Here is a 23879-nt window from a genome sequence, read left to right as displayed (position 1 = left end):
CTCAGACTTTGACACTTGAAAAGGAGCAGCACACCCTTAATCTCCTGAAGTCCTGGCACTTAAGGCTTCCGATTTTGACTGGGTGCTGCGGCAAGAGGTTAAACCCATCCTGCTCAGGCATTCCCAAAGGAGTTTTAGAGCTAAAGTAACATAAATCCCCTAGTTTATTGTCCAAAAAGTGGTTGTTTCGTGATGTTAGAGGGTATGAAGGAGATGTTGGCAAACTTGCTAAGGAAAGCTTTATGCCACGGCCTCCCTGTTCATGTGAGACATTCCATGTTTTATTACAACATTTGTATCAGAGAAATGCATATTATCCAAAATACATCTTGTTTTCTGTGCCTTTGAGTGTGACAGAAATGCACACCTACACGCAGGTGAAAGGGTGATCTTTCCCCAGGTTGGTTTTTGCATGCAGAATAGGGTTTTATGTGAAATAAAGGTATTAATTCCATAAATCCCTGCTTTGTGAGACGTGCTGTGCCACTGGTGAGCTGCTCCTCACTGCCAGCACCGCGTAGGAGAAATAGATGTGTGCTGCTTCGTTTGAAACCACTGCCATGTGTGACCTGTGAGCACTTGGGTGCTGCTCCTCAGGGAACTTGCTTTACCTGTGAGTGCCCTGCCTGTGGAAAAAGTGACTCCTTTGACCTAAAAGGGGAGATGGGTTTAAATTGAAACAGGAGAAGTTCAGGTTAGCTATAAGGCAGAAGCTCTTCCCTGTGAGGGTGCTGAGGCGTTGGCACAGGGTGCCCAGAGAAGCTGTGGCTGCCCCATCCCTGGCAGTGTTCAAGGCCAGGTTGGACACAGGGGCTTGGAGCAACCTGCTCTAGTGGAAGGTGTCCCTGCCCGTGGCAGGGGGTTGGAGCTGGATCAGCTTTAAGGTCCTTTCCAACCCAAACCAGTCTGGGATTCTATGCTCTTCGTTGTTATAAACCAACCTGGTGTGAATAGAGATGTCACAAGTGGTCTTACACTTCATGGCTTCTCTTGGAGGTCTGTTGGAGTGGAAGCACTTCACTCTGAGTAGGCTTAGGCAAGCGTTGAATTAGCAGCAGGACCAAAGGAGTCTCAGATTGGGGTAGCAGACAACAAACTAACTCTGCCTGTGCACTCAGGTTGCTTTGGTTTTGTGTTCTTATGGTACAGAATGAACCAGAGCCGGCTGTTCGCAAGAGCTACCAGGCTGTGGAGAGAGACGGGGAGATCATCCGGGTGCGAGACACTGTCCTCTTGAAGTCAGGACCCCGCAAGAAATCCATGCCCTACGTGGCGAAGATATCGGCACTGTGGGAAGACCCCAAGACAGGTACCGTGCCAGAGTATCCGCTGTGTCTGTGCTTAACTGCTGAGGGTGAAGTGGAAGCAGGGGAGCGATGGATCTTGGGAATGCTGCAGGTGTGTTAGGGGAGCTCCACTGCTGCCAGCCCGGGTGATGAAGAGGGAGAGATTAGCTCCATGGCTTTCGTTCAGGTTGTTCCAGGAACTGAAATGCTCTTTAATCACAAGCCTGGGACTGGTAATCAAAATCTTCCTGGTCCTGAGAGCACGGAATAGCTGCCAAGTGCCCCTCTTAGCAATGATCTCCTTTATTATTTCATTGCAACAGACACCTCGGGAGCTGCTGCTGTTTACTCAGATGCTCTCCCCAACATCTGGGCTGGGAGCTGGTGTGGAGCATGGGCTTGTCTGCAGAAGCTCGTGATGGGACCTGAGTAGAGGTGGTGATTGGAGCAGTGTGGGTTTGATGTTACGGTCCCGGGTCTGAGTAGCGATACTTGAGCCAAGGAAGCTGTGCCAGATGTTGTAAAGCACAGGTCTGGCTTAAAAGAGAAATAAAGTTATGTGTAAAAGTGATCAGTGTGTGGTGAGGCCCATCTTGGTCACATCACCCTGCAGCAGCAATTCTGGCATTAACCTGGAGTTCATGCTGCAGGTACCGAGCTGTGGATGAGCATCTCTTCCAGCTTGTGTCCAAGTGGATACTTCTTTCAGATGGAAAGATTGGATTTTTGTATTCTGTTCTATTTTTGTGCCTCCCTGACCTCTTTGTGACAATGCAACACACGCAGAAGGGGTGAAGGTGTAAGAGAATAGCAATGTGACGACTTCATCCAGCCTCTTGCTGTAACAAAAGGACACCTCTAGTTCAGCATGAAATATTTATCACTGCACAGCTGCTTTTCTGTGAGCATGATGGGAATGAAAAGGATGGAGCAGGAGGAAGAGGCTGAGTATTAGTGGGAAAACACTGTGAAAACTGAGGTTTGACATGTTTTAATGTATCTTCTTGCAGGGGAGCTGATGATGAGCCTCCTGTGGTACTACAGACCAGAGCACACGCAGGGGGGCCGCAACCCCAGTATGCACCAGGTGAGATATCCCGACGTGACACTGGAGGTGAGAGCATCCATTGCCTCTGTGCTGCTGTGGGAAGAGGGGATCAGCCCAAGTGTCTCCCTGCACGTCTGGCTGGGCTCAAACTCGGGGCTGAGCTGCTGGTTTGAGTGAATGGAGCTGTCGCTTGGCTGGGAGGCAGCTGTTGCCAGATATTCCTCACTATGAGGGTGCTGAGGCGCTGGCACAGGGTGCCCAGAGAAGCTGTGGCTGCCCCATCCCTGGCAGTGTTCAAGGCCACGTTGGACACAGGGGCTTGGAGCAACCTGCTCTAGTGGAAGGTGTCCCTGCCCATGGCAGGGGGTTGGAACTGGAGGAGCTTTAAGCTCCCTTCCAACACAAAACTTTCTATGTGTTGAGCAGTGGTGTCCTATAGGTGGGCTTTCCCTCAATTTATGGTCAAGGGTTAGAAAGCCTGGGCTATAGCAGAAGCTGTTGCCTTCTTCACATGGCCACCTCTTAAGTTTTATTGTTTCCCCCTTCAATCTGATAGAATGCTGTCTGTTAAGTGAAAACTTGTTTCGACTGTGACCTTGGAAGTGAGGAAGAGTGAGTTTATACTGAGTGAAGATCCGCCACTCTCCAAAAAGGATATTCTCATTCCCCCAGCCATGCAGAGCTCAGTGTGAAAGCTCCTGCTGCAACCCCAGGACGCTGGAGTGCCCATATCTCATGCTGCCTTTTATCATAAATCCCTTAATCTGCTGCTTAAACTCAAGCACTTGTTTGTGTTGTGCAGAACCGTGGCTGCATCATCCTCCCCTGTCCAGATTTATGATGAGAATTAAAGACTGACTCGGGGCTGTTGTGCCAGTTTAATAGCTTGCTTTCTGAAAGGAAACCCTTGTGAATCATTATGGCCTCACACCTTGCTCTGCTTTGCATGGGGTGACAGAACAAGCTGGGTTTAAACTGGGAATGGAGAAGTGACTGCTGCTTTCAGCCCATCACATACTTGGTGCCTTCTTCGTTGTTTTGCTTTCTTAAATAAGGGGATGAGAGCTGGGGATGTGGGACCTGCCTGGATGCAGGGCACAGCTGGGTTTTGAAACCAGAACGTGGTACCTGATAGTTTCCCGCTCCATCAATGAAGCGTGACTGTATCCAGTTGCACTTCAGTGCAGGGAACACTGGAAGTCTGGCCAGGAGGAACTGAGCCAAGTTTTTGCACAGCTGCCTTGTTACACAAGACTTCAACTGCGAGTGCAGGGCTTGGGCTGAGCAGCGGGGATGGGCTTGGTAGAGATGACTCAGGTAGTTCTGACTGAAGGAGTAGCCCAAAACCCCAACGTGCAGAGCAAGGTGTGGTGTTCCAGTTTCTCTCATGAAGCATGGCATAGAATCCCAGACTGGTTTGGGTTATTAAGGACCTTAAGATCACCTGATTCCAACCCCCTGCCACGGGCAGGGACACCTTCCACTAGAGCAGGTTGCTCCAAGCCCCTGTGTCCAACCTGGCCTTGAACACTGCCAGGGATGGGGCAGCCACAGCTTCTCTGGGCACCCTGTGCCAGCGCCTCAGCACCCTCACAGGGAACAGCTTCTGCCTAAGATCTAACCTGTTGGTGGAATAAATTCTGGTGCACGCTGTAAATAGGTCCAGAAACACCTGGAGGGGTGTCTGCATTATGTGCAATACCGACTCTAAGGAGCCTCTGCTAGGGACATGCTTTGATAGACTCCCCCTTAGGGTGATGGGTGAAGATGTGGGCTCCTGGGTGACCTCTTCCTTCCTTCTCTTGCAGAATGAGATCTTCGCATCCCGGCATCAGGACGAGAACAGTGTTGCCTGCATCGAGGAGAAGTGCTACGTGCTGACCTTCGCAGAGTACTGCAGGTAGGTGGTGCTCTTCACTTGCTGCTGTGCTGGGATCTTCATCTGCCTCCAGCTCTTGCCAGTCTTTCCCTTCCCATCACCCAGAAGAACTGTCCCAGTCCTTTAGACTTTGGTCAAGCTGGAGCTGGGTGAATTACACTCTATGTACAAGTTGGTTACTGCAGCCTGTGAGTGTTGTTTCCACTCTGGAGTCATTCTATGTCTGGTTTGGGTAATACAGAATCTTAGAATCAGCCAGGTTGGAAAAGACCTTCAAGACCATCAAGTCCAACTGTTGCCCAGCACTGCCAAGGCCACCACTAACCCATGGCACTGAGGGCCTCATCTACACAGGTTTTGAATATATGCTTTAAGGAGCTCACAAACGTGTTTACTTATATGACCTTGGGACATCAGTGGAGGACAGTGCAGGAAAACCATAACTTGGGAGTTAAAAATTAAGCAAGGCAAGAAATCATCCCATATATCTCCTCATGTATCCTATATACCTGCATGAGCAGCAGGTTGAGGGAGGGGATTCTTCCCCTCTGCTGCGCTCTGGGGAGACCCCCCCTGCAGTCCTGATCCAGCTCTGGGGCAACAGCACAAGAGGGACGTGGAGCTGCTGGAGTGAGGCCAGAGGAGGCCCCGGAGCTGCTGCGAGGGCTGGAGCAGCTCTGCTCTGGAGCCAGGCTGAGAGAGCTGGGCTGGGGCAGCCTGGAGAAGAGAAGGCTCCTGAAGGGGAGACCTTAGAGCAGCTCCAGTGCCTGAAGGGGCTCCAGGAAACCTGGAGAGGGGCTTTGGACAAGGGCCTGGAGGGACAGGCCAAGGGGAATGGCTTTAACCTGCCAGAGGGGAGATTGAGATGAGCTCTGAGGCAGAAGCTCTTCCCTGTGAGGGTGCTGAGGCGCTGGCACAGGGTGCCCAGAGAAGCTGTGGCTGCCCCATCCCTGGCAGTGTTCAAGGCCAGGTTGGACACAGGGGCTTGGAGCAACCTGCTCTAGCGGAAGGTGTCCCTGCCTGTGGCAGGGGATTGGAGCTGGATGAGCTTTAAGGTCCCTTCCGACTCAAACCAGTCTGGGATTTTATGTGGCGGGTTGGCGCTAACTCTTTGCTGTAATTACGTTGCAGATTTTGTGCCTTGGCAAAGCGTCGAGTCGAAGGGATCCCGGGCAGGAAAACCATCATGGTCCCTCCCTCGGAGGAGTATTCCACCCCCCTGCACCGCAAGGTGCCCGAGGACACCGACCCCGAGCTGGTGTTCCTCTGCCGTCACGTCTACGACTTCAGACACGGGCGCATCCTGAAGAACCCGCAGTAGCACGTTCCCCATTGGAGCGCGGGCAGGAGGAGCAGCCCCGGAATGCCGGCCCAGGCGGATGATCCGGGATATCCGAGTGCTCCTGATGCCCTCCCTTGTGCTGCTTGCAGACGAGAGCGCCCAGCGCTCGTTCCTCGGACTGAGACGCGTGTGCAGGAGCGGATCCCTGAGGAGGAAGGCAGCAGTTGAAAGCACAGCACTTCATTAAAAGCATAAATGAATATATACGTATAAAATAAATATATGTATATAGATATAGGTACTTGCATATGTAAATCTATATCTATATATGTATCTAGAGATGCATATATTGGGAGGGGTTTGCAGGGGATGAAAGCCAGTAACTGAATGCAGAGCCATCGCTGGTGGGATCGGTGGAGAGGTGCAGGAGGGATGCTGTGGTGCGTTGGACAAGTCAAGCTGTGACAGCTCTGTGTTTCAGTGCCCTGACGTGAAGTGGGAGGACTGAGACCTTGGCAGAGCACAGGAGAGTCCCCTTTGTCCTGCTGTGAGGATTCCCAGTGGGTGAGAGCTGCTTCAAAATACAGCCGTTGCTTTGGGAGCTGCCTGGATGCAGTGGCCTTGTGTCATGCTTGAATGAGTTTTGCTCCATCAGAGGAAGAGATGACCCTGTTTTCCCTCGTCTTTCTCCTCCCTCGTCTCCCTGTTCTGTCTTTCACCGCCTGGACTGGGGCCTGGCAGCCAGGCTTGGAGACCTGCCCCATGGCAGAGCAGAGGGAGCTGCAGGATCAGAGGCTTCACATCCCAGAGCGGTGTTACAGAGAGCTGCACCCCTGTCAGGGTGCCCAACCTCATCCAGGAGGACCTCCTGCCCCATAAAGCCAGCTCTGAAGCTGGGAGCTCACAGAGTGGGATCTGCTGGTGAGAACCGTGTTCCCTTCCAACTGTTGCTCTTCCTCCAGGGGCTACAGTGCTAGAAGTGGGTTTACTCTCTCTTCCCAGTTTGTTTCCCTGTAACATCATTTTCAGTTCCAGTTTAACCCCACGTGGTTCCGGTGTGAAGCAGCTGGAGGGGAAATGACAAACCCTTTCCTTGTGTGTTCTTGGCTTTTTTCAACATCACCTGCTCCCCTCAGTGACTGTCCTGCCCTGGGTGTCCTGGGAAGCCATCAGGAGCGCTGCCTTGGAGCTCTCCCCCTCCAAACCCATCCTGGTGTCCGAGCAAGCTCACCAAAGTGGCTTTGTGGCTCCCGAAAGGAACTGAGCATTGGTGAAGGTTCACATGGGCACATGCAGCCCGAGCCCCACAGATATTGCCTCTTGCCTTACGTGTACAGGTCCTACATAGACCTTGGTTTATCTTCACACCAACTGTTGGAGTCGATGCTAAAGTAAACCAAAGGACAGTGTCACAGTCTGAGTCACTCGCACCGAGCTGGGCGGCCGCGTTTCGATTGCACTAACATGAAGAAGGAGGATTGACACCATCTCAGCCCATGTTCCTGCTGCCTGGAGTCACTCATTGAAAGTAGGGATCTGCATCTTTCCAGCCTTCTGGGGCTCCTGAACTCGTGTGAAGTGTTCATACTGCTTTAATGCTGTCCTGCCAGTGGAAGCAGCACTACCTGGACTCCTCATGGATGCAGCACACTGGGCTCGTTGGCTCTGACCACTGCATCCCACCGGGCCTGGAGAGAAAACCCCACAGCAAGTCCATGACATGGAAGTGGTTTAACCCAGGAGTTCTCCAGAGATCTGCTCTACATACCAAAGAGGGGAACGTGTCTAGAAGACGATGACTGGAGAGGAGGTGACACGGTGGGCAAGCAGGGCAGGCACCTCCCGGCCATCGGTGGATGATTCCCACTCAGTGTTGCAGAAGATGCTGGAAAAGCCCCATTGATCCTTGCCTGCAAAGCCCAAGGGACAATACCCAGCTCCAGGAGGTTTGCTCCTTGGTGTGCAAGCAGGAATTGGCGGGTGAAGCATCTTATCTCATTTATACCTCAAGATACTGTTAGTGTCAAAGTAATTGCTCAGATTTCTCCTTAACAATTAACTTGGGCACTGGTGGTCTCTTGGAAGGAGGCGGTTGGGCTGTGGATGTGGTGGTGCTGTGCTGGGATGCGAGTCGGGAGCGCTTCTGGGGTGGAAGTGCCATGGGGAAGGAAGGAGGTGGTGGAGAAAACGGTCTCTGATGCTGCAGGGAGAGGGATTGGGGTGGGAGGATGCTGGAGGAGCAGAGCTGCTCCTGCCCATTGCGGATGAGGGGTCATCAGGGGACGGAGCAGCTACCCCCGGGGCTGTGGTGCACAGCAGTGGTGTGCAAGGTGATGGAAGCCCTAAATGCACACGCTTGACTCCTGAGGGACTCCCTGGCACCCGCCTGAAGCAGGGAAGTGCCTGCGGCCGCCTTCCTCTAGGAAAAGTGCCCTCAGGGGCAGGATGCTCCAAGAACCCACCTGAGCGATGCTGCACAGGCAGGGCAGGGCTGAAACTAGCCTTGGAACCACAGAATCCCACTGCAGCTCCAACCCTGGCCCCTCTTCCCCCTCGTCCCACCTGAGTCCTGGCTCCTCTCCACGTAGAAGAGAACTTGTACTTGCCCTGGGGCTGGAGGGCACAAATCCTGCCTCTCCTCCTATTAGACCCTGCTTTGGGCCGAGAGTGTTGGTCAAGGTTCATGTGGTTGCTTATGCTGTTGTGCGAACAGCATGTAAATGAATGGAAATGTCTTATCCATAATGAAAAGATTTCCTGCTTTTTTAATCTATTAGATATGGAACTATTTTTTGAACCTGAAGAGATGCAGTCGGTAGAATTTAAACGGAAGCCGTAATACACGTAAAATCTATTTTAGTTGAGAATTTTGTAACATGCACTTTTTTGTGTCTCTTCCCTGGCTCCCCAGATCTGTATTTCTGTGTTTACAGATGGAATGGGAACATTCCCGAGCCCTCCTCCGGTCAGAAAGAGATATTAGAAGTAATTCCTACAAAATAAATTTGAAGAATGGTATTGATTTAGAAAACGAGCCCGTGCTGTTCTGTGTTCCTGCCCGAGCTGCCCAGCTGGGGCTGCACACCCCGCACTGTCAGGATGTAGGAGTTAAAGTGCTGGGGAGATGTTGGGATGGGAGCGGACTTGGGTGCTCAGGGGCTGGGATGAGTGACCTGAGCACAGCTCTTGGGTATCCAGTGAAAATGGGGTAAGAAGGAGGCAGAGACAGGATGGAGCAGCCCCTGAGAAGGACTTGGGGTGTTGGGGGAGGAGAAGCTCCCTATGACCCGGCTTCAGTGTGTGCTTGAGCCCAGAACCCCCCCGTGTGCTGGGCTGCACCCCCAGAGCATGAGCAGCAGCTCAGGGAGGGGATCCTGCCCCTCTGCTGCGCTCTGGGGAGCCCCCCCCTGCAGTCCTGATCCAGCTCTGGGGCAGCAGCACAAGAGGGACGTGGAGCTGCTGGAGCGAGGCCAGAGGAGGCCCCGGAGCTGCTGCGAGGGCTGGAGCAGCTCTGCTCTGGAGCCAGGCTGAGAGAGCTGGGCTGGGGCAGCCTGGAGAAGAGAAGGCTCCTGAAGGGGAGACCTTAGAGCAGCTCCAGTGCCTAAAGGGGCTCCAGGAAACCTGGAGAGGGGCTTTGGACAAGGGCCTGTAGGGACAGGACAAGGGGAATGGCTTTAACCTGCCCGAGGGGAGGTGCGGCTGTGGGATGAATGGGGCTGGGCAGGAGAACCCTGTCCCTAGCACACACGTCAGGTTCCTGTGCATCTAAATCTGCAAGCCAGTGTGGTGCCAGCAGGGATGATGTTCCCAATCCTGTGGCCTTGGATTTTTGCTGGAGAACCAATTTGGAATTGTCCAGTTGTATTTAATGTGACGGGGCTGCCCAGAGGCATCAGGAATGTGGTGCCAGTGATGGAGCAGGAACATGCACCCTGTGTGTGTCCCACGCCATGGGCCAGCTCCGGTGCTTGGCCAGGGAGGGACAGTCTCTTAGAGGGGTCAATTAAACAGAGAAAGAGCTTTTCTGTCCCAGCTTCCCCACGTGGCGAGCTGTCATCAAAGGATAATCTGCAGCAAACTGAAAAGTTGGGATTAATGTCAGACAAAATTGGATTTAGTGCTGAAATCTGCCACCCGAGGGAGCAGGGTTGTATCCGGCTCTCCTGTATCTGCGTTCAACCAGCTCCTGCTCTTGTACCACATCTGGTGGTGCTGGGCCCCTTCTGCCACTGCATTGGCTGAGTCCCACTGGCCACGGGGTTGTCCTTGGAGATGACACCGTGTTGGCCAAGGTGGGCTCACCCTGCTGTGAAGCAGAGGCATGTATTGCCACTGGAATCCTGCACTGCTCTGCCCAGCTGAGGACCTCGGGGTGCTCCACATCTGGTTTTGACAGCCCAACAACAATGAAGGTAACTGGTAGAACCGGGCTGCTGCATCGCATCTCCCCTTGTCTCCATGTGCAGTGTCTGGAGGTGACAGAGAGGGATTGCAGGGGGAAGGTGGCACTTGGGGTGCTGGGAAGGAGCAGTCAAGGCTGCAGGCACCTCGGATGAGGTTTGGGCATCAATCCTGAGGTTTGGGAATCAATCCCTTGAGAAGCATGGGATGGGTTGTCTGCATTATTGTTTCCTGCAGCCGGGGGGATGCTGGTGCAGCTCTTTGCTCTGTGGTTTGGTGCTTCATTGTGGAGGCTCTCCCTTGGCCAGGGAAGGTGCCAGCGGGTTCCCCTGGGGGTTTCCTCACTCCCCACATCTCCCATCCAAGCAAACCCAAAGCACCCTTCAGGACCTGCTCCGGCTGCTGAAGTATCTTCCCACCGGGAGCAAAAGCCGCGATCTCCTGGTTCCATTTAACTGCTGCTTCAGTGCCACTAATTACAGCTGAGGTTAACGGTGCCAAACTGCATCGCGGGCAGGAGCCAGGAGCAGCCGGGCTGTCACATTAACGTGACAGAGCACTCGGTCACCCTCCCAGCTCCGTCCCTTTACAGCGGCTGCTGATGAATGAGCTGACCCGAGCCGAGCGTGTGTCTGCGCCAGGCTTGTGCCACCGCCGGCGGCAGTGGCAGCCCCAGCAGAGCCCGTGTCACCCAAGGGGAAGGGATGCACGTCCCCATGTTAACAGTGTCCCAGGGACCTGCAGTGCGCGTGATTCCCACTTGTGCTGTGCCCTTCTCCTGCTGTCAATGCAGAAAAGTGCTTGGTTTATGGAGATGAGGGTTTGGGGGTAGGTAACGGAGCTAACACTCTAATCCGCGCTGATGCTGTCTCTGAGCACCTCAGCTGTGCTCCAACAGCTAAAGCGAGGCAGCAGCTCCGCTCAGCACAGGCTCCATCTGACACGAAAGCATCACAGCTCCTCAGAGCCATTTCTTGTATTGCTCCCACGCTGTCTGGTTCATTTGGAGCTGAATAAAACTGAGGTTGAGCTTTTAATGTTCATCTCCAGCTGCCGCTTCTGCTGGGTGCTGCATCCCTGCCCCTGCACTGCCGGACCTGAGGCTGAGCCGTTTCCTTCTGGGAGCAGCAGGAAGCTGCAGGTCACCCGGCACAGCACCATTTATCCAGGAACACCAAGATGTGTGTTCCCAGAGGCTGCCTCCTGCAGTAAAATCCATCAGAAAGGTGATTCCCATCCATCCCTGGGGAAGGAGCTGTGCTGGGTGCCTGCACAGTGGGACCAGTTGGGACTGTACAGCCTCTAACACACCCAAAATTTCTATAGTAATTATTCCTCTTTCTATAGTAATTATTCAGCTCTTTCTATAGTAATTATTCCTCCAGCAACATGAGGGTGTTTAACTGCAGGGGTGAAGGCACCTTCTTCCAAACCCCAGCTCAAGAGCTCTGCAGGGCCCCTTGCTTGAACCTTGTGCAGGGCTCTGGGGATGGCCACCAGCAACAGTGAGCTCAAGAGCCAACTCAAGCAGCTGCTGGAGAAACTGAGGAGATTCGTTAAGGAAAAGGAAAGGAATGAGCCCAAAAACAGGGGAATGGGGGAGAAACGAGGCTATACTGCTGGGCTGGCCAGGAAACCCATAGGGTGCTGGAGAGGGACTCTTCATGAGGGACTGTGGTGAAAGGACAAGGGGTGGTGAGTTTAAAGTGAAACAGGGGAAGTTCAGGTTGGAGATAAGGCAGAAGCTCTTCCCTGTGAGGGTGCTGAGGCGCCGGCACAGGGTGCCCAGAGAAGCTGTGGCTGCCCCATCCCTGGCAGTGTTCAAGGCCAGGTTGGACACAGGGGCTTGGAGCAACCTGCTCTAGTGGAAGGTGTCCCTGCCCATGGCAGGGGGTTGGGACTGGAGGAGCTTTAAGGTCCTTTACAACACAAACCACTCTGGGATTCTATGTCCATAATCCATATACAGGACAGGTACAGGATATCCAATACAGGATGGGACCCACCAGCCTTCCTGGAGCTGCTGGCACAATGTGAAGCTGTGATGCTGCAGCAGGTACTGGCCTTGGGGAGGTGATCAATGATGGGGATGCCGTGGTGGTGATAGTTGAGGAGGTCCTGGCTCCTCTAAAGCCAAGGAACGCGTGTGGGAGCGAGGGGCGCGTCACTCGTTGCTATAGAGATGAGATGCTTTTCCATCAGAGCCTCCGGTGAGAGCAGTTAATCCGGTTTTAAGAGGAAAGGATATTTAATAAAGGAAACAATTTAAACTGGATTTACAGGATGTACTCAATGGAGGCACCATTTATTCCGCAGCTTCATATTTAATATTAATATCTCTATAAATCTCTCCTGAGTGTTTGACAAAACCAAGCTGGAGTTGGAGCGGGTCCGACCACCCAGTAATTCTTAAAGGCAAATCAATTTAACTGTGCTGAAATCTCCTGCATCTTGATGAATATTCTTCTGCTCTCCCAGCGGCAGGAGCATTGGATTTCTCTGTACTGGAAAAGAGAGAAGCTGCTCTAATGGAGAGGTATTTCTGAGCGGATATCAAGTAAAAGCTCAGCAAAACCGGGTTGGGTTTCGGTGCCAGCCGGTGCCCACGTCCCTGCAAACCCTTGTCTTCAGTCGTGCAAGGTTTAGGAGGAGGTTTATGATGAAGCAAGAGATGAGCAACCTGCTCTAGTGGCTTTAACCTGCCAGAGGGGAGATTGAGCTGAGCTCTGAGGCAGAAGCTCTTCCCTGTGAGGGTGCTGAGGCGCTGGCACAGACTTTTCCCAGAGAAGCTGTGGCTGCCCCATCCCTGGCAGTGTTCAAGGCCAGGTTGGACACAGGGGCTTGGAGCAACCTGCTCTAGTGGAAGGTGTCCCTGCCCGTGGCAGGGGGTTGGAGCTGGATGAGCTTTAAGGTCCCTTCAGCACAAACCAGGCTGTGGTTCTGTGATTCTGCACCATTTGTAGGACATCAGGATTCCCATGGATGCAGCACGCTTTAAGTGCAGGCTGTGGTTTACCCACACGCAGCAACGAGAGCTGGCTCTGGTTAATCCAATGCTGCAAAACCTCCCTGTTTTGCCAGGCTCTCACGGTCAGGAACGATGATTTGTGCAGTGTTAAAGTGCTGCTGGTGTGAGGACAAACAGCAACGTGCACTGCCCGAGTTATGGGAGGGATGGACTTTTAAATATGGCAAAGGGACTGACATTTTACATTTAAATTTGTACACTTTATTTCAGACCATGCTGAGGGTGGTTTCTTGTTTCTTTAGACAAAGCTCTATGTGCTGTGGCAAGCTCCAGGGAAAACATCGCTGAAGTTTGTCCAGAGCACACCACGAGTCCATGGATCAGCCTCTTCCTTCCCTGCTCACAGGTTCTCATTGGGATCAGTGAGCAGCGAGCAGCTCCTGTCATTGCTGGGCTGTCTGTATCCCCGAGCATCTCCTTGCAGAGCCAGAATACTCAGCGTTTACTCAGCCTAAACAAGAGACAAAGGTAAATGATAGTGTTTGAAAGCACCTTGAGAAGGGCTGTGAGTTAGAAAATGCTCCTCATGTATCATGTAAGAAAGAACTAACGGCTTCCATCACTTGTGGGTTGCAGTATAAACCTGTAGGCGAACCCAGTAACCTGCAGTTGGGTTTCCTCTGGGACATTTTAGTTTCTAAATGAATCTTTTCAGAAGAAATGGATCTGTCTGTGGAGTTGTTTCTCACACTCTGAGCATGAGGCTTCTTTTAACTGCTTTGAGGATCAAATTCATTAACATCCAGAGTGAGCAATAGGCACGTTCAGCGTAACCACAGTTCATTTCCTGCGGTGACATGGGGTTTAGCCTTGCAGATGAACAAAACAGCCCCTGAACTGTGTCTTTGCTTGGCTGTGGTGTTTCTCTAGAGACTTTGCATCCCACCATGTACCTGTGCTCCTCAGACCAGTCCTTAAATCTAAGTTCCCCTGCAGACCTCAGAGGAAACAGGCAGTCTTCTAGGAGTCTGGAATGTATATTCGGAACCACTGTTATTTGTACGTCTAGTTATATATGATATTGGGGGTGAACAGACATGAAGAGGATGTGCAGTGCCAGACTAACATGCCTTCTAAGAAATACAGATTTCCTTTGGCTGCTTTGGCACAAGTATCAGCAGTAAACTGGATAATATCAGGAGTAAACTGGTATTTACTGTATCAGAGTCTTTTCCTCCAAGACGAGGGCTTTCCAGGGAGGCCTAATTCTCACCTTGGTGCCATAGATTATTATATACAACGGAAGAGCTTCAGTTTACACTGGTGTTGAGATCAGGATCAGATCCTTGGAGCTGCCTGCTGGAATCAGAGATCTGATAGTGCTACAGAGCGCAGTGCCGCTGGTGGCAGGGCAGAATGTATCGTCTCTTCCCAGAGCTGATGCTGTATTTACATCAAAATCAAACTGTAAAATGTAAAGTAATGTAGCTTCAGGCTCTCACGCTTCGCTACCGCTGCTCTGCCTAGGCTGACAAGATGCTCCTGGCTTCTGATCAAAGAGAACTAAGTGGAAGCTGTTTCTCTCTTGATGTTAAGAAAGCTTTTGACAGAGAGAGTCCCTGCGAGACACATGAGCCCTGTGGTACGCTCTGAAAACGCACTGCAGGAAAATAGAGTGATGCCCGGGTGAGATGGTTCTGCCTCGGAGGGGGCTGTATGTGGATGTTGGATGTTGTGATGCCACGGGGTGTTCAGGCTGCCCACAGGGTTCTAATGGTGAGCCGCTGCTTACAGCTTGTTGCTGCTTTGGCCAAAGCCTCAGCATCAGATGTTTTCCTAATATCCAGCATTAGACTGGATATTGGGAACAATTCCTTCCCCAAAGGGTGCTCAGGCATTGGAACAGGCTGCCCAGGGCAGGGCTGGAGTCACCGACCCTGCAAGTGTTCACACCCCGTGTAGCCGAGGCCTCAGTGCCATGGGTTAGTGGTGGCCTTGGCAGTGCTGGGGAATGGTTGGACTGAATGAGCTTAAAGGACTTTTCCAACCTGGTTGGTTCTATGATTCTACCAAGCAGTTTCCCTGAAGTGTTAGCAGAAGGTCACCTGGAGTAAGTCACAGAATATGGTTTGGGGGAAATACCTACAACCTCTTGTAAATCTTGTCCTTTGGCTTTCAGGTGGTGGCACAGCCGGCCTCAGCCTGACCAGCGCTGCCAGTACCACTCAGCAGGTAACTCGCATCTTCTTCTCCTCTGGGCTGCTAAAACTTTACAGCCATGAAGCTGGCCCTGCTGCTAAGGAGGGCTCGCCTGGCCTCATAGTGAAAGAAACACTACAGATGCTGCGAGGGCTGGAGCAGCTCTGCTCTGGAGCCAGGCTGAGAGAGCTGGGCTGGGGCAGCCTGGAGAAGAGAAGGCTCCTGAAGGGGAGACCTTAGAGCAGCTCCAGTGCCTAAAGGTGCTCCAGGAAACCTGGAGAGGGGCTTTGGACAAGGGCCTGTAGGGACAGGCCAAGGGGAATGGCTTTAACCTGCCAGAGGGGAGATTGAGATGAGCTCTGAGGGAGAAGCTCTTCCCTGTGAGGGTGCTGAGGCGCTGGCACAGGGTGCCCAGAGAAGCTGTGGCTGCCCCATCCCTGGCAGTGTTCAAGGCCAGGTTGGACACAGGGGCTTGGAGCAACCTGCTCTAGTGGAAGGTGTCCCTGCCCCTGGCAGGGGGTTGGAGCTGGATGAGATTTAAGGTCTCTCCAACGCAAACTAGTCTGTGAATTAAAGCCGTATCCCTGCATAGAGCCACGGAAGGGGTCTACCCGAGCTGGGAAGCGCTGGGCTTTGAACTGCGCTAACTCGGAGCAAACCGAGAGGTTTTTATTTTAAACTACATTTAAAGTGTATTTTGGGGAGCAGGGGCCGTTACTGATAACTGGTAACTCCGCCCCGCTGAAGGCAGCGGCGCCGGTCCCCGGCTCACACGGGCCGTTACATCCCCGCTCCGGTACCGCAGCTCCGGTCCCGCTCCCGTCACGAAGCCGCCCGAGGGGCCGGTCCCCGGGCGGGGCGGGGGCAGCTCCATCGCCCCGTGAGGGAGGGGAGCGGTGGGGCGGGGCCGCCGCAAAATGGCCGCCGCCTCCCCCGGCCCCGGCCCGCCCCCCGCGCCCGTCACTGCCGGCCGCCGCCCCGCCCGCCCCCCGGACCCCGGCACCGGCAGCGGGGCGAGGAGCCCCCGGTGCCCCCCCTGCGGTCCCCGCATGCGGAGCGGCGGCTGAGGCGGCGGCGCGGCCCCTGCGAGGCCATGTTCCCCCGGCCCGCCTGCCCCGCCGAGGTGCGGAGGGCGGCAGCCTCGGGCCGCAGCCGGTCCCGGCCGCGGGGCGGCGGCGGCGGCACCGTGCTGCTGCCCTCCATGCTGATGTTCGGCGTGATCCTGGCCTCCAGCGGGCTGCTGCTCATGATCGAGAAGGGCATCCTGGCGGAGGTGAAGCCGCCGCCGCTGCACCCTGCGGCCGGGGAGCCGGCCCGGCGCGGCGGCGGTGAGGAGGCCGCCGGTGACCTGGAGTACGAGGTGCTGCGGGACATCCGTAACCGCACCATCGGCGCGGTGTGCGGGCAGCGGGCCATGCCCCGCAGCGTGTGGGAGCTGCCGGCCGGGCAGCGGCGCACGGTGCTGCGGCACCTCCTCGTCAGCGACAAGTACCGCTTCTTGTACTGCTATGTGCCCAAGGTGGCCTGCTCCAACTGGAAACGCATCCTCAAGGTGCTGGACGGGGCGCTGGAGAGCGTGGATGTCAAGATGAAGATGGACCACAAGAGCGACCTGGTGTTCCTGGGGGACATGAAGCCGGACGAGATCAGCTACCGCCTGAAGCACTACTACAAGTTCATCTTCGTGCGGAACCCCATGGAGAGGCTGCTGTCTGCCTACAGGAACAAGTTTGGGGAGATCAAGGAGTACCAGCAGAAGTACGGGGTGGAGATCGTCAGGAGGTACCGCAAGAACGGGGGGAATTCAGCTGGCGACGACGTGACCTTCTCCGAGTTCCTCCGGTACCTGCTGGACGAGGAGGTGGAGAGGATGAACGAGCACTGGATGCCCATCTACAACCTGTGCCAGCCCTGCGCCGTCAGGTACGACTTCATCGGCTCCTACGAGCGGCTCCACACCGACGCCAACTATGTCCTGGAGCGCATCCAGTCACCCTCCTTCATCCGCTTCCCCGAGCGGCAGCCCTGGTACAAGCCTGTGACAGCAGAAACGCTCCATTACTACCTGTGCAACACCCAGCGCCGGCTCATCAAAGAGCTCTTACCAAAATACATCCTGGATTTCTCCCTCTTTGCCTATCCCCTTCCCAACATCACCAGTGAATTCTGCAGGCAGTGAGGTGGTTCGTTGGGGGATCTTCCTTCGCTGCAAGGATTTGCTGATGCAGCCAATGCTGCAGGGACTGTGAAACACTCTCTTCTATGCATTATTTCCTAATTTTGTACTTTTCCAACACTGTTTGTATGAAATTTTATATATTGCCTTTGCTACCCGAATACTTTTTGTATTGTTCCGATTCTAACGTGTACATATGACTCGAGCACAGGAGCTTTTGTAGAGCTATTTTGCTTTAAATTCTTTTTTTACAGCATGACTCGGAAAACATCTGTGAGGAAACCGAGAAATTGATACATTTTAAGTATTTTTTCATCCTTTTCTGTGTTTTGTACTGAATAGCTTGCAGCTGAACTGCAGGTGTAATACACTTGATGCGCTGATGATGGTACAGTGGTTGATGCACTAAATATTAGCGCTGTTAAAACTGGTCCTGGATTAGGCAGGAGGCAGTTTTGGGGTATGAGCAGAAGAAAAGGCTTTTATAAACTAAGGCCCTATTTATCCTTTAGTTTCCCATCTGTTGATGGTGGTTAAATGAGGCTGGTCTTTTCTGTGATGGTAGTACCTCTGATTTTTATTATTATTAATTATTATTATTTACCACTGAAATAAAACTAGTGATAGGATGAGCTTAATTTTTGTGCAATTTTAAGACTTGGAAGTACCGACTCCTTACCCAGTGTAACGTATCTGATGCAATACCAAGCCATAACAATTCACTTTTCTCTCTCTGAACTAAAGCAATACAGACTTGTGGTAAAATCAGATCCCATCCTGATTTTAGGATGGGACCCACAGGGTGCAGCCCATCACCTTGGTGGGCCTCTGCATGCCCACGTGTGTGCAAACCAATGTGGAAATCCACTTTCTCCATCCGCATCTGAAACAACAGCGAGTTGAGGATTAGTTCTTCCTTCTTTTATCGAGGTGCAAAGCCTTTTTGGAGCTATTTGTATTTAATTATGGCCATTAAACTGTACAAGGTGGGGAGATGGTGTAGAATGCTCTTCGTGGGAGGCTGTGTCCTCGTTTTTAATAAAGCTTGTCTATGAATTAGCCTGTTGCTTAGTGCTTTTCCTTGGGTGTTAAGTATGTATTTGCATTCTTGGAGAGGCTGCCTGCCCCTCGTGCTAAGCCATAGCATGAAATATGATGAATAGGCAGCTCCTGCCTTGATTAATTTGTGTTTGAAGTGCCAGAGCAGCAGTAACAAGTGGAGAAAGAACCCAAGCCCAACAAGGAGACGATTACACGACATGGTAATGGGATGAAAAGCAGCAGTCGGCAGCAAAAGAGGCTCCTAATTGCTGTGGAGGTGATACAAAGCAGTGGGGATGGATTATGGATGCTGCAGGAGCTTCCTGGGATTAATCTCTCAAGAAAAAGGGGGAAGGAAAATGGTGTTTCCTGTAGGATTTGTGAAATTGTCTCAGAGAAAGGCATGGAGCTGCAGCCAAGTGACTGGCGGAGGGAGCCAAGCACAGCCTGAGTGGGTTTTACCTTCGATAATGGGGTTGTGGCTGGGCACAAGGGCAGGGACTGGGGAATTCATGGGCTTCATTCACCTCTGCAGCCACCAAAATGGGTTAGAAATGGCCTTTGCTCTCCTTGTGCCCAGTCTGAAACCTGCAGAATGTCCATCTGTCTGCAGTGATTTGGTGACATGGGAATGTTTGGTGCCCAGTGCTGGAGAAGCTGGAGATGGGTCTTATTCTCCAGCCAAAGGCACCAGAAACCAGTTGGAATCTGAGTTTATTCCATCAAACAGCTGCTGATGGGGTGGGCCGAGGTTAGTTAAGCCTGACTTTATGGCCTCTCTAACTAGGAATAAGCTGGTTCGACTTTACCACCTTCACCTGCTTCTGTGAAGCCGAGGGAGCGTTTTCTGCCTGTTTATTGATTGGGGTTTTAATTAAATCTCCATTCCTTAGCAGTTTGAAAGGTTTGTGCCACGTGGTTGTTTCTCTGCTGCAGCTTCTGTTCTATATTAAATGTCTTGTCTCTTGTTCCCTTTATCTCATTTATTGCACACAAAAGGATTTTGCTTTTCTTTGGCTGCCTCTTACTCCTTTACTGGGTGTCTCTGATCACCTTTTTCTCCTTAAATAAAAGCAAACGGCTCCCACCTGCTTGTGCCTTCCCATACGGAGGGTTTTAATGCAGGGAAACCCTGTAAAACCTTGTGGCATGAGCTGAAGTTTGTCCCATACCTGGCAAAGATGGATGGATGGATGGATGGATGGAGGGTGGAAAAGTCTCCCAGAACCTGAAGTGGGGGCATTTTGTCCTGTACCTCTAAACCTTATTTCTCCTACTTGATCCAGGTTATGGACTGTCTCTGATTTTCTTATCTCCCTGCTGCAAGTCAGCAAATATGAAAATCAATCCAGTTTCCATTAGCAGTTCTTTGTTTTATCCATGGCCAATAACACAATTGCCTGGGAAAGCTTTTGGCTGGGTAGGAAGGAAAAGTTGTGTCCCTCAGCAGCTCTGTCGTGTCTTTCTCTTGCCAGGTGTGTATCTGGTGTGGAATAAATCAGGAGCAAATTCCGGAGCTGACAGCAACTGCTGGAGGGGAGAGAGGCCGAGCAGGATCCTGCCTTGCTCTGCAGGGGCCTGGCCAGGTAGTGTCTATGAAAGCAGGGAGAAGAGCATTTCACAGCAGCTCAAGTACAATCAAGGAAGAAACCATCAAGGTATGAACTGCTTTGGTCTGACCAAACTGTTTCGCACTTCTGCTCCCTGACCTGTTCTGGTTTGGCAGCTCCTTCTCCCACCTCTCCCTCTCCACACTTGCAATCACCCAGCAGAGTCAAAAGGTGATCTTTTCTCTTTTGTATTGCTATATTTTATTAAGCCTCAACATTACTGAATGCCCCAAACTTCCCCAAGTGGATAACTTGAGGTTTTAGCACTGGGGTTTTGTCACTGTGTTTCCCTTGCTTTTGCCAGAGCATCAGCAGGGATTTAAGGCAGCCTGGGTTATTTCCACTCAGGATCAGATCTGTCCCAGCGAGGCCATGGGAAGCCACAGCGTTGTGACACCCTGATTCACGTGTGCTCTTTAGCCCCAGAGATGCCATGTAGGAGGCAGAGGTCTAGGGACTGTTGATGGACCTCGGTTTACCAGGGGTGAGGAGCTTGTTTCAGACCCCAACAGTGAAAGGGTGGGTTTTGTCCCACTTTAGCATTGCCCGTTGGGAAAATCAAGGGATTTGCACACAAAAGGGTGGTGCCTGCCCAGCATTAGAGGTGGCTCATGGGGAGATTCCAGGGTGTGGAATTAGAGCTGGCTGGCTCTGGGAAACTGCACATGGGGGAGATTCCAGGGTGTGGGAAGAGGAAAAAAGACCCAACTGCCTTTTTGTTGTGCTGTTGTACAACATCTGGGCAAAAGGCTCTGGTAAAAGCATCATACGATTCTCCTAAATGGTGTTTTTCACTCCAAGTTGGTGCAAATGGTGTTTCAAGGGAAATTCCATCTCGTGTTTTTCATTTCAAGGGAATTACCTTCATATCCAGGGAAATCCCATCTCATGTTTTAGGTGGGAGTCTCCAGCCTCAGTTACATGCAACCTCTTGTCTGTGCTAGGGAGTTTTCCAGATCTGCTTTGCTCTTGCCTACCAGACGAGGTGGTTTCCTTTTTTCCTGGGGAAAAAAAACCCCCACCTTTGGATTTTAAAACTTACCAGAAGCCTTTTCGCTGTGCAGACCCAAACCATGGAGTTATAAACTCTGCTTTTAGCACAGCTTGACGTGATTTTGAGCCAAAAAGCTGGACGGATTCATTTTGTACCTCTCCAAAGTACTAATGGGAGCAGCAGAAGCCTTGCTGTGCTGCAGGAGAGGCTAAAAGTTAAGCACTGGAGGGGTTTATTCACAAGCTGCAGAGCTCTTCCACAAGGACCAGCGTGAGACCGGCACCACTCAGCAGCTCCCGGGAGCTGGACCACTTTGGTGAGTGATATTTGCTGATGGGAGCTTGGGCAGTGAAATAAATGGGAAAGAACAGGACACCTGGGGCTTCATAGAATCACAGAATTGTTAGAGTTGGAAAGGACCTTAAGATCACCTAGTTCCAACCCCCTCCTATGGGCAGGGACACCTCACCTTCTGCTCGCCTGAAAGTGCTGGGGGGTATTTACCCCCTATCCAACAGAGCTGGTGCAGGGCCTGGAGCACAAGTGTGATGAGGAACGGCTGAGGGACCTGGGGGGGTTTAGTCTGGAGAAGAGAAGGCTCAGGGGGGACCTTCTCGCTCTCTGCAACTGCCTGACAGGAGGATGGAGCCAGGAGGGGGCTGGGCTCTGCTCCCAAGGAACAAGGGATGGGACAAGAGGAAACAGCCTCAAGCTGCACCAGGGCAGGTTTAGATGGAGCTGAGGAACAATTCCTTCCCCAGAGGGTGCTCAGGCATTGGAACAGGCTGCCCAGGGCAGGGCTGGAGCCACCGGCCCTGCAAGTGTTCACACCTCGTGTAGCCGAGGCCTCAGTGCCACGGGTCAGTGGTGGCCTTGGCAGTGCTGGGCAATGGTTGGACTTGATGAGCTTGAAGGGCTTTTCCAACCTGGGTGATTCCATGATTCTATGGGGGTTGGTGGGTTGGAAATAAGCTCCCAGAGTCGTGTTTATTGCTGTGTCTCCCCAGCCATCTCCACGGCCTCCTCTGGACTTACTCACACAGCTCCATTTTTCTCATGAGCACACATTTCACCAAATCACTGCATATTCTCTTTTACCTCCTCACTGCAAGTTTCCCCAAATCCCTGCAGGTTTTCCCAGCTCAGCACCTTTTTCCCAGGCCATTTCCCACGGATGCTGCACACCGCATCCCTACAACCCCTCTGATCTCTCAGGGCTCAGATCCTCCTGGCTGCAGCCGTGTTTAAAGCAAACACCATCCCCTCCCGTTGGCTCTGAATTGCCACCCGTGGGGCTGGGTTACATCCGACAGCATTGCTCTTCCTGATCCCGGTTTCTGACAGCTGCTCCCTCCCATCCAACACATCCCCAGCATCTCCCAGCCCACAGGGCTTGCTGGCAGGAAGCAATCTGGCAGACAGCATGGTTAGAGGAGACTGATGTCTCGGAGGCACTGAACCATTTAATTGCCAATAAATGCAGCCCACGTGTAAATAATGATGGAGACCCAGAAGCTGTGTGGCTTCAGCAGGAGGAAGGAGCCAGAAGCCTGAAACTTCCTCTGGCAAGTGTGGAAATGAACATTTCTTGTCTCTACAGGAGAAAGAAGCATCAGGAAACCTGCCTGGATATGTCCTGCATCGCTTTGGACTCAGGGAGGCCCCGGAGGGTGATGTGCCTGCCAGGGTAAGAAGTGCCCTTGTGTGAGTTTAAGGGTAAACCTTCAACATTCATCCATTTTCAGCTCAAGCTTTGTCCAGGCTCTTGTTGCAGCCCAGTGTGACCGTTACAGTGCCCTTTTTTGCTGTGCTTTGGGGAGATAAAGAGCTGGAAGGATCTTAGCCCAAGGCATTGGACCTTTATCAGCATCACATATGTGCTGGCAGCAAACAGACTTCCCCTTCAGAGCCCTGATGAAACCTGCAGCAACTCTTCATCCCCCACAAGTATACTGATGTCTTCCTCACCTTGTTCTCTCATGTTGCCATCACATTTCTCTCTTAAATCCTCCTTTTTCGGGACGTTTAAGAGAGCATTACCACTGCTGGGCTCAGTGATGAGCTGACCCCACTGCCTGCCACATCCATGCTGCTCTTGCATTAGCCTTATTCATCTTTTAGGTTACATTTGCCCTGCTTGGGGCTAGATGCAAGCAAACAAGCTGAATTTGGGCAAGTTTGGGGTCTGGCTGCTTTTTGTCCTTGTCTATGTAGCAGGATAGGACCATAAGTGTTGCCTTTGGTATATGCCCAGATCACCATGTGTGTGACCAGCCTTGTGCACCCCGTGGTGTCTCCAACCTCACTTTGGAGGGTAGTTCCATCAGACCTTCACACCCCAAAAGACACCAGGACTATGGGCTGTTCCCCAGTTTGTGGCATCTTCTCATGTGCTCGAGCCCACATGCCTCAGATTTTCATCATTTCTATTAAGTACATCCCTCCAGCCCATTGATTTCCTGATTTCAGGCACACCAGCGGTTAAGAGGGATATTTGCAGCTGGATTATGTGGGTTTTGATCAGCAGTGAGAATTGTCAGAGCTGCCAAATCTCATTCAGTTTTTAGCCTGGGATCCAAGGTCTGTGTGGCAGGAGGACTCCGTGCCCCACGTTCTGACGTGATCTTGTCTCTTCCTGATCTATCAGAATTAGAGGAGGTTTTAGTGAAGGTTTTCCCAACCTGTGCACTGTGATAAGGTGGGATATTGGCTTCGTCACTGAGCAGAACATTCACAAATGTTGGAATCTCTGAGGCTTTCCAGGGCTCCTGGTCCCTGGGGGTGTTTGCAGGAGCCGGCTCTGTATCCGTGTGATGGGGATGGAGATGAGGATGGTGCCACATTTGCAGCAGCAAAGCTGTCACCATGTGAATACATCCCCTGAGTGGGACCAGAGCTCTGAACACACAAAGTCTTTGTATTTCCTGGAACATCAGGATTTCTTTAATGGTTTTCTTGTAAAGCAGCTTTATGCTTCATGAGTTTAATTTCAGGT

The 23879-nt window shown here is 52.3% G+C and overlaps 2 protein-coding genes across 3 annotated transcripts in view; both read left to right on the top strand.

Moving 5' to 3' along the window:
* BAHD1 (bromo adjacent homology domain containing 1) overlaps nucleotides 1-8529 on the top strand; it is a 41636-nt gene extending 33107 nt beyond the window's left edge. The window contains exons 4-8 of one of the 2 annotated variants that reach the window (XR_003991054.1): nucleotides 1150-1309; nucleotides 2297-2373; nucleotides 4143-4234; nucleotides 5345-7511; nucleotides 8407-8529. Coding sequence is in view for 1 of the 2 variants with exons in the window: in XM_030483602.1 (XP_030339462.1) it covers nucleotides 1150-1309; nucleotides 2297-2373; nucleotides 4143-4234; nucleotides 5345-5534 (519 nt within the window). In the remaining variant the exon portion in view is untranslated. Of the gene's footprint in view, nucleotides 1-1149; nucleotides 1310-2296; nucleotides 2374-4142; nucleotides 4235-5344 lie in introns of both variants that reach the window. The other variant, XM_030483602.1, reaches the window with a different exon arrangement.
* A 7451-nt stretch (nucleotides 8530-15980) lies between these two features.
* CHST14 (carbohydrate sulfotransferase 14) lies at nucleotides 15981-18298 on the top strand. Its single transcript, XM_030483659.1, is given in 2 exon segments — nucleotides 15981-16112; nucleotides 16115-18298. Coding segments are annotated over 2 exon segments (1260 nt in total). The 3' UTR covers nucleotides 17243-18298.
* Nucleotides 18299-23879: the final 5581 nt, after the last annotated feature.

Source organism: Strigops habroptila, chromosome 4 (assembly GCF_004027225.2).
Source record: "Strigops habroptila isolate Jane chromosome 4, bStrHab1.2.pri, whole genome shotgun sequence".
Taxonomy (NCBI): domain Eukaryota; kingdom Metazoa; phylum Chordata; class Aves; order Psittaciformes; family Psittacidae; genus Strigops; species Strigops habroptila.
Note: the sequence above shows the minus strand (reverse complement) of the source record. Positions and strands in the feature narration are given on the sequence as shown.